Raw genomic sequence first — 9,383 nt, 5'->3', positions numbered from 1 at the left:
GTTGGCCACCACGTGTCGGAAATCAACTGTTTGCTTAAAATCACTCTGATTCCTATTCCTTCAGGTTAACGATGCACTAGCACCGCCTCGTGGGGTGTGAGACACTCACATTCTCCCACTTAAAGATCCCCCTCGGAGGTGGGGGAGTTTACCTAACTACAGCCGCTCCGTGGGGGCTGCCCAGTGCTAAGTCACAAGCTGAAATGAGTCAGCCCAATTTTGTAAGCTGCCCGTCTCATGTTGTGCCTCACTCCATTCAGTTACTCAGAGTCTTATGTAAATCTCCCAGCCGGGATGCTGCAGGGCGGGCGGATCGCCAAGCCAGAACATTCTAGAGGGAGCAGCGCCACCCCGAGGCCAGCTGTGGTGGAGGCGGCAGTGAGGTGGAGGAGCATCCGACCGGACATTGAATTTCGTAGGATCAGGTCGGGGTACTGGGTCCAGGTTCTCCTCCCCACACGGAGATTGTCACCCCCCATCTCGGAGTGTCTGGGTTAGATGTCATGAAAAGGACAGCAGTTTTTCCTGACTCTTCCCTGCCAGCCAGCCAGCCCACCATGTCCTGGGACAGAGACTGGGTCTTGCACTCATCTGTCTATATGGCTCAGTGACTACCCAAGTCGGGGGCAGTCACATAGTAAGTGCTCCATAAACATAGGTTGAGTGAATGAAGATGCCCCGGTGACTGTTCAGCGCTCCACACACCAGGTTTAGGTTACAGCTCCCATTCTGTTAGTCCGGGGCTTTTACCATTAATTTCCTCTGTGACGCGCCCAACTGTTTATACCGGTTCCTCTGAGGACGGGGTGGGGAGTGTACAGACGGATTAGTTATACAATGTAGAGTCAATCTAGGCCTGCGGTCTGGGAGACTACAAGTTCCAGAATGCATCCTTCCACTATCGTAGGGAGAGATCGAGGTTGAAGAAGCATTGTCTTCTGGGAATTGTTGTCTTCAACTTGTTTGTGATGCTGGCGAAACTAGGAGGGAGGGGGAGAGGGAGTAAACTCTTACCACGTGACTCTCGAGATCAGGTGATTCCAGCCTCCACTCAAGAGCTGTGATTGGTTGCCTCTAATACGAACGACGCCACTAGGGGCGGGCCGAAGAGGGGCGCAAGCGTACTGCGTTACAAGTCTCGGGACCCTTTCCGGAGAGACTATGGCGCTCAACAAGAATCACTCAGAGGGCGGCGGAGTGATCGTTAACAACACCGAGAGGTGAAAAGACTGCGGAAGGATCCCGGAGCATCGTAGGGAGGGTGTCGCAGTGTGGGCGGTGGGCTATGGGCTGTGAACTGTGGGGAATAAACCCACAAAGAGGGGAAACTGATGGGGTGCGGTGGGGGTGGGTAACGGCTGGGGGTGGGGCTGGAGGAAGGTGGGTGGGTCGCGGGGGTGGGGCCAGGATGTCGCGATCAGCTGTGGGATGGCGGTGGGGCGTCTGGTCGGGAACGGGTTTGGGGAGACAGGTGGGGCCTAGGGGTAGTACTTGAGCCCCTTTCCCAGAGTGGGTGACTTTAGGAGATGGGAAGGGCCTTAGACAAAAATAATTGCCATTTATTGGGCGTTTATTACGTTGTTAGTGTCCGGCACTGCCCCTCTGCTACCTTATTTAATAGGTAAATCCTGTGCAACAGACACTGTTATACACATTTTACATGCAGGGAAATTGAGGCACAGAGCAGTTTAGTAACATGCCTAAGATCACAGAGCTGTAAGTAACATATGGAATTTCAGAAAAGGAGTCTTGGCTCCAAATAGGTGAAACTACCAGTATATAGGTTTCCATTATATTCCAGAACTTCTCAGATGAGAAACAGACCAGCGGTGAAATTAAACAGATAACATTTGTCAAACGTCTAACACATTTCCTGGCAGTGTCCGTCCTTGTAAAGCTGTAAAAGTCCGTTTTTGCCTTTCTCTTGAATACCTATTGGCTTGGGTCACTCCCCAGAGCAGCGGTCTCCCGATTTCAGGGATTCTTTCTACCAGTCCTCCAGTTAATTCTGTCTCTCCTTCGACAACTGAGCTTCTTGAATGGCTTCTCTCTCCCCTTGCTCCTTGGGCATTAAGAATCAGACCAGCCAGCCCTGGTTGAGTTATGCTAACCCTGAAGCCCCTCTTGAAGGCAGAAGGAGCTTAGGAAGAACCTGAGTCCCCAGGGGAGACTTGGTGGGATCAGAGCCCTGTAGCCGGCTAAGGCCGCACCCAGCCCAGGGCCTATCACCTGGGAGTGATTGATGAGTCAGAGGAGAAGCCTAGAGTACCCTGACCTGAGAATGCTGACTTTCCCTCCATCTTACCTGCGCAAGGTCAGCCAGCATCCTGTTCCTGGTAATGACCTCGTTTCTCTGAGCTGTACTTCTCTTTCCTGGTACCAGCCCTCTTTCCCACTTAGTCCTCCCCAGTGAAGGAAGTTGTGATATTTGGGAGGAGGAAGACAAATGGAACCACGTGAATGTAGACCAACCTTGTTATAATCAGAGAAACCTCACATTGCTCCCAGTGTGGAGCTTCTGTGTGCGAGCCAGTCCCGGGCCTGACAAACACTTTTGATGTCATTTGGTAACATCTCCTGGGACTGGGGATGTTTTTCTTACTCTCAGTGAGACTTTTCTGGGACAAGAATGTATCTGTCCTGTTGGGCCTCCTACCTGGCTTAGGGCTCAGTGCTGCTAAATAATGGTGTGCCTTGTTTCAGAAAATGCCTCAGCCTCATTTCTGGGGGGAAAAATGTGTATACAGGAATTGAAGTTTAAATTAGTGTTTAAATTTGACGTGTAAAATAGTAAACCTTACTCTTCCAGTCATGAACTCCTTTGTGAGTGATGAAAGCTATGGGTTTTCCCAGAAAAATGCATGTACACGGTATCTCAAGGGCGTCCTGGATTGACATCTCTGCAGACCCAGTTTAAGAACCCCAGGTTTAAAGGAACCCTGAAGTCAGCCCTTTTGTAACGTGTAGAGTCATGTCTTGGAATATTTACATATGTGAGGATTGAAAAACAAACCAACAGAAACAGAATACCTATCATAAGTGCTCAGAAGAAAACAGTTAACCCAGATAATCTAACCTGACCTGAGGGATTATGGCATCGCTAGAGCCCTGCTGCTCTTTTACGCTGCTCACCTGGGGGCTGTATAAGTGGGGTGTAGGGGAATTCTGTAGAACCCCAACTTGCTCATGTCTTCCATGGCTATATTAATAGTTTCCTTGCAACAATGTTGAAAACTTATAAGAGACGACATGCCAGGCACCTGCGTGCCAGGAGGGTCCGGTCCATGGGGTAACAAACAGATCATGGCTTCAGACCATCTCAGGGACTTTCGTCTTTTCTCATCACAGCATCCTAATGTCCTATGACCATGTGGAACTTACTTTCAATGACATGAAGAATGTGCCAGAGGCCTTCAAAGGGACCAAGAAAGGCACCATCTACCTTACCCCTTACCGGGTGAGTTGCACAGCGCCATGGTGGCTCCTGTTTGGAGGCTTGTGGCTCCTGGAGGCTGATGTGCATTTTAGGTCAGCCTCCACCTCCTGAGTCTACTGGCCTCTGAGCCTGGTGACTATTAGTTCCTCACTCTGGGTGTTTCTCTGTCATATGTTCTGGGTTCTAGTTCCACCAGCCTCCTTGCAAACCCGAACTGACCACTGGGCAGTGAATCCATGCAAATTCCAGAGCTGTTGCTGTAAAGTCTCTGTGTAGTCGGATACAGCTGCTGGGCTGACCTGGGCCTGGAGGGGAGAGGCTCTTATTAATTTGCTTTCTGTAAGATAGCCTTGTGAGGCCTTTGTGCACATCCAGAGTGATAAATGTGCTGAACAGGATGCAGTAGCACGGCCACAGCCTCCGGACTGGGCAGAGAGCCCGGCAAAACCCTGCAGAGTGAGACATGCCAAACTGCACAGTGGGCCTTGCCTGAGAGTTCCCCGGGCAGACGCTAAGAGACTTCCAGAGAAATACCGATGGGTATTCTTGGAGAAGGATCACGGCCTGTAGCTACCCACGAGTTAGACTTAACATGGTTGGAAGAGAGGACTGCAACTTCAAGTTTTAACCACCAGAACTTAGCGGAGACGGGAAGGCTCAAAACCCCATTTCTGGTGGTTCAAGAGACATCTTCAGTCACCAAGAGAAATGTGGATTTAAACAGAAGGTTCTCTAAGCGCGTTATGCGAGTCCTGTTGCTGTTTGGGCAGTGAGTCTGAGGGAAGGTTGCGACAGCCCCCTCCTCCCCCCAGGCTCTAACGCCTCCTGCCACTCCTTCATTGTCAGTTCTGCGGAGCTGCCCCGTCAGGAATCCCCCTGCCTCAGCTTGGCAGGCCCTTCCACTTACATCCACCACCTCACCACCACTTAAATAACAACAGTCTGTCCGTCTCACGTATGCTACCTGTGAGAGGCACGTTTTTCTTGTGAATACACATGTCTGGCCTCTCTAAGTAAGGCCTTTTACTTTAGAAAGCTCTCTCTGGGAGAGTCTGGTACAGAGAGCTCTGAGACGGCCGGGCCCTGGCTCGGGCTGCCCACCCCGCACTGGTACTGATGACACACAGGAGGTGATGGCCGAGCAGGCCGTGGTTTGGATGGTGATGGTGCTCATCTTCCCTCCCTGCAGGTCATCTTCGTGTCCAAGGGGAAAGATGCCATGCAGTCCCTCATGATGCCGTTTTATCTGATGAAGGACTGTGAGATCAAGCAGCCTGTATTCGGGGCGAACTACATCAAGGGAACAGTGAAGGCAGAGGCAGGAGGTGGGTGACGCGGGGACGCGGGGGCTCAGACACACACAGGGCTTCCAGAGAGGTGCTCTGGGGCGCTTCTGACTGCCACCTTGGAGCTGTCCACTTTGGACCCTTGGCACCCTAGCCTGTCCTCTTGCTGGCTCAGGATTAGCTGCCAAGACCGACATCTGGGCTGCCAGCTTTTCAGCAGAGGTGGGTTTTGGTTGACAAGAATGAATGCCATTAAAGATGGCTACTCAGATCACCATTTCAGAGAGTGAAATCAGCAAAATGACTGCAAACTAAGTGAAAATGCTTGCTGTGACCTGGCGAGTGTGTTCAGCTTTTAGGTGTGGGAAGGAACTGCATCAGGTTCTTGGGAGGGCCTTTTCCTAGAGCCAGGAAGAGCCAGCTGCCCCTGTTGGTGCCCGAGAGGTCCTGCTTAGTGCCAGGCTCTTTGGCAGACATCAGGACCTCTGCATCCAACTTGCCTCCCCCTCATAACCCAGCCAGCCCCAGCTTTGCTGTTGAGTTGCTCACGGTTCCCCTTTGGCAGAAGTCAGGCTGGAGGGGCCAGGGGTCCATCCTCGGGACCCCTCAGGATGAGATCTGCTTTGAACTTGAATGTCAGTTATTGCTGACTGTATCTGCTCCGGGGAAGCTGCTTTATTGCGGGTGGGAGGCCCTAGTGCAGATGTACTTACAGGGCTGAGAGTGGGAGGACAAGCTTGTTCCAGAAAGGAAAAGCCCCCAGTTCCAAAGTTGAGGCAGGCAGTCTGCAGCGCTGGTGTGGGGGCAGAAGTTCTGACCTGACTGAGGCGCTGCAAAGCCAGCCCTTTCCTCAGACACCTCCAGGGCGTAGGACGGGGACCTGGAAAAGGACAAGTAGCCATCTCCGCGGAGTAACCGGAGTAACTGATATTGTTTTCCTGAGCTGTTGATGTCCTGTGCCCTCCTCAGGTGGCTGGGAAGGCGCTGCGTCCTACAAGTTGACCTTTACGGCAGGGGGCGCCATTGAGTTTGGACAACGGATGCTACAGATGGCATCTCAAGGTAGCAGGGCTCTAAAAATTAGGGGCCAACGACGTACTGATGCGTTGTGAGGTTTTGTTTGTTTGAGTTTGTTTACTTTCTGTTTTGTTTTTAAGTACACAAGAGCTAAGTCTCTGGGCCTCAGACCGACCTGGGCTGGGAGGTGGGAAGGAAGCCTGTAATTAGCCTCACTGTGTCCTGTACCTGAAAGACTGGGTTTCCCCTGCCGGGAGTGGGTATAGGACATTTTGACAAAGCAGTTTGGACTCAAGAACATTTTACTGTGGACTCATAAAAACAAATACCCAACCATTAAGTTACCCTTTAGACAACCCTTTAAAATCGGGTGCGTTCAGCAGACATCCTCATCTCCTCCCCAGCCTCACCCAGCTCCATTCTTTACTCCATCCCTGAGCCCCTCCTTCTCTCTGTCCATCCATCCATCCACCCATCCCTGTCCGTGACCTTCCCAGCTCTGACCGCTCTCCCCATCCTGACTCCTCACCTTATTCTGACCAAGCGTGGGTGGGTCGCGGAATGGAATGAGATAAGGCATGTCTGCTGTGCACATCCTGGGACCCTGCAGCTGCCCTCGCAGGGGTGGGGCCGCCCCTTCCCCAGCCCCGAGACACTCACTTCTCTCTCCCCTTGTACTTATAGCCTCCCGAGGCGAAGCCCCCACTGGAGCCTATGGGTACTCCTACCTGCCCAGCGGGGCCTATGTCTATCCCCCGCCAGTCGCCAATGGAATGTACCCCTGCCCTCCTGGCTACCCCTATCCACCGCCCCCACCTGGTGAGTGTGTCCTTTGCTGCCCATCCTCACCCCACCTGCCCACTAACCACCCCCACCCAGGCCAGGGTGGTATAGAGGGGAGAGATGTTCTGCAACCTGCTTCAGGACTAACAGGAGCTGGAGACGGCCGGGAGGGTGCCAGCTGAGGGAGTCGGGGCTGGGCTGCTCACTGGGTCCGTGTCACTCTCTTGCCAAGCAGAGTTCTATCCAGGACCTCCCATGATGGACGGGGCCATAGGATATGTGCAGCCCCCACCACCGCCCTACCCTGGGCCCATGGAACCGCCAGTCAGCGGCCCTGATGTCCCCTCCACTCCTGCAGGTGAGGCCCCAGGCTGCTAGTAGGCCTGGGAGGTGAGCCCTCTCCCCGTGGTGGCATGGAGAGCGTCAGAGCATGGCCGTAGGCCGGCTAGGAGCTCCAAATGGTGAACCCCAGGGGCATTGGCAGTGTGGCGGCCTGGGGGTGAAGAGCTAGATCCCAGCCCTCCACTCTTAGCTAGTCGTGTGCCTTGGGGCTGGGAAGGTGTCCCGCTACTCCGCATCCTTCTCAGCTACAAACAGATGGTGACAGAACCACCTGGTGGGGTTGTGGTGAGGAGTAGAGTGGGAGAGGTAGAAAGACTGAAAAGGTGCTAAGGAAATGTTAACGTTTGATCGATAAAACTGGGTCCTTAGCACCAGCCGCCCTGAGCAATGGGGGCCAGGGTCACTGGGCTGAGAGCAGCTCAGGGGCAGCTGGAAGAGGAAGGGAGGCCTTACCCTGGGTGTGTTTGCTCTCGTAGCCGAAGCCAAGGCCGCAGAAGCAGCTGCCAGCGCCTATTACAACCCGGGCAACCCACACAACGTGTACATGCCCACGGTGAGTGGGGACATGAGCAGGGATGTGAGCCTGGAGGCCACAGTTGAATAGAATTCATGGGCGGGGGAGACCTTGGCTCATTTTGAACCTTCTAACATGCTGTTTCCTTTCTTCCTTCCTTAGAACCAGCCTCCGCCACCTCCATACTATCCGCCAGAAGATAAGAAGACCCAGTAGACCCCTCACCCCCTGCCTCCTACCTTCATCGCTGTTTCCTTCCCCTCCCCTTGGGGCCAAGTCTGGGATGGGGGGTAATAGGGGAGCCTGTCCTTCCTCCAGGTCTGATTATAAAACACTTAACAGGAACTGGCGTTGACGGAAGGGAGGGGCCCCTTGACTCAAGCTGTGCCTCCAGCTTCCCACACTAGCCCAGAGCCCACACGGACTCAGCACACTTCTCTCGTACCATCTCTGGGGCTCTCAGGAGCGTGGGTGTCCCCCTCATTCCTGTCGTGCTCTCGTAGTTTCTGCCCCCAAGGGACTCTAGCCACCTTCGCCACCACAGTCCAGCTCCCTCGTTTTGGTAGCCCCTTTATCCTCAGCCTCCGGTCTTCCCGAGGGCCCTGCCAAGCCCTACTTACATTCCCTTCACTCTGGTCTGTGCCTAGCCGTGGAAGCCACCTTCCGCCGGACTGTCAGCCCACATTCCGTTCCCAGCCAGCCTCCAGCCCCTGTCACACTTGCCTTCCCTTTCCTGCTCTGTCCTTGGTCATTCTGTTGCCACTGCTGTGCGACTTCTGGAGCTTGAACATGAACTTCCAGCGGTGGGGTGGCATTAGGCCAGGCTCCTGCAGCTCAGGGAGGGAGCCCTCTGCTTCCCTGCTAGTGTTTCTGGGATTTTTTCCCCTTGGCCTCCTCTCTTTTCCCTCTGGAAGGGGCTTCTGGAACTGAAGAACGCATGTCTGTCCCATGCTGCCATCTGGAGGCTGGTGGGTGGGCTGGAGCAAAGGCCCTGAACCCTGGGGGCCTGGCCTGGGTGTATGCTGACCCTCAGCCTGCCCTCTTCCCTTTAAGCTTCATGCCTGGTTGGTGATATGCCCCCTGGATGCACTAAAGTTTGCTCTCATTTGCTCCTGGACTGGCCGTGAAGTGAGATGTTATTTAAAGAGAATTCCCTATTTATTTGACAAAAAAAGCAAAAAAACAACAACAATAAAAAAAAACAACCAGTTAATATATTAATGTGAAATAAACCCTGTTTGCACCTTGGATTTGTTTGCTGAAAATGTGAAGTAGTAAAAATGAAGTAACTGGACCCTGTCTGGCTCTGTGTGGTGACCAAGGAGAGCTGTCTGGCTGCTGAGGGCCCCTGGGGAGGCTCTGGGGAAACTCTATTCCCTCCCCATGTGAGAGTCCCTTGTTCTCGTGGCCCATTTGGGCCCAGGACGCTAAGGCCTCATGTCTCCATTCCATAGTGGTTGCCCAGCAACTGTCCATCCAGAGTCCTCTGGGGCCTGGCACAGCCCAGCAACTGCCCTGGGTGGGAGGCCGTAGAGGTTGGGGCCGGTTTGCTAGATGCAAGTTCGTGTGGCCTGGCTGCTGTGCTCACTGCCTCGGAGCCGCTTCAGGGGTGCGGCCCGGTCCCAGTCTTGGCCAGGGGGAGCATGTCCGAGCTTGTGAAGCCTGGCCCACCCTCCATGCCACTCTGCTTGTGAACCTTGGTGCCCAGGGGCAGGGGATGATAGGAAACAGCCGAAGTCCATGTCCAGGCTTGTGACCCGCCCCCGCCCCCTCTCCCACCTGGGCCTTGGCCTGGAGGAAGGCCCTGGGTGTGGTGTCCGCAGGTCTCAGCTCTGAGAAAGCTCCTGTCCACTCCTGTCCTTATAGGACCAAGGCACCCTCTCAGAGGCTGGGCAGCAACACCTCCCAGCCTTTTCTGGCCATCCCCACCCAGCAGCTTCTGGGGTTGGCAAAAATCCTTACAAGGATATTCGAAGGGAGCACTCTCCAGACTGTCCTTGTGGGG

General features: G+C 54.0%; 1 protein-coding gene across 3 annotated transcripts; it reads left to right on the top strand.

Annotated features, from left to right (window-relative positions):
* The first annotated feature begins 1,066 nt into the window (after positions 1 to 1,066).
* Positions 1,067 to 8,672, top strand: WBP2 (WW domain binding protein 2). Of its 3 annotated transcripts, none has more exons than XM_019745632.3 (8): positions 1,068 to 1,220; positions 3,349 to 3,457; positions 4,626 to 4,761; positions 5,692 to 5,784; positions 6,424 to 6,558; positions 6,758 to 6,880; positions 7,341 to 7,417; positions 7,541 to 8,672. In XM_019745632.3, exons 1-8 carry the CDS (start codon positions 1,162 to 1,164, stop codon positions 7,592 to 7,594), a joined length of 786 nt encoding a protein of 261 aa, XP_019601191.2. In that variant the 5' UTR covers positions 1,068 to 1,161; the 3' UTR covers positions 7,595 to 8,672. The 3 variants fall into 3 exon arrangements, with proteins under 3 accessions (XP_019601192.2, XP_019601191.2, XP_074175686.1); XM_074319585.2 differs by having other exon boundaries at positions 1,141 to 1,252; XM_019745633.3 differs by lacking the exon at positions 6,424 to 6,558 and having other exon boundaries at positions 1,067 to 1,220.
* The last annotated feature ends 711 nt before the right edge of the window (positions 8,673 to 9,383 follow it).

This window comes from Rhinolophus sinicus, chromosome 12 (genome assembly GCF_057876585.1).
Source record: "Rhinolophus sinicus isolate RSI-liver-muscle chromosome 12, RSI-T2T, whole genome shotgun sequence".
Lineage (NCBI taxonomy): Eukaryota > Metazoa > Chordata > Mammalia > Chiroptera > Rhinolophidae > Rhinolophus > Rhinolophus sinicus.
The sequence above is the reverse complement of the archived record's forward strand: the minus strand, read 5'-3'. Positions and strand labels throughout refer to the sequence as shown.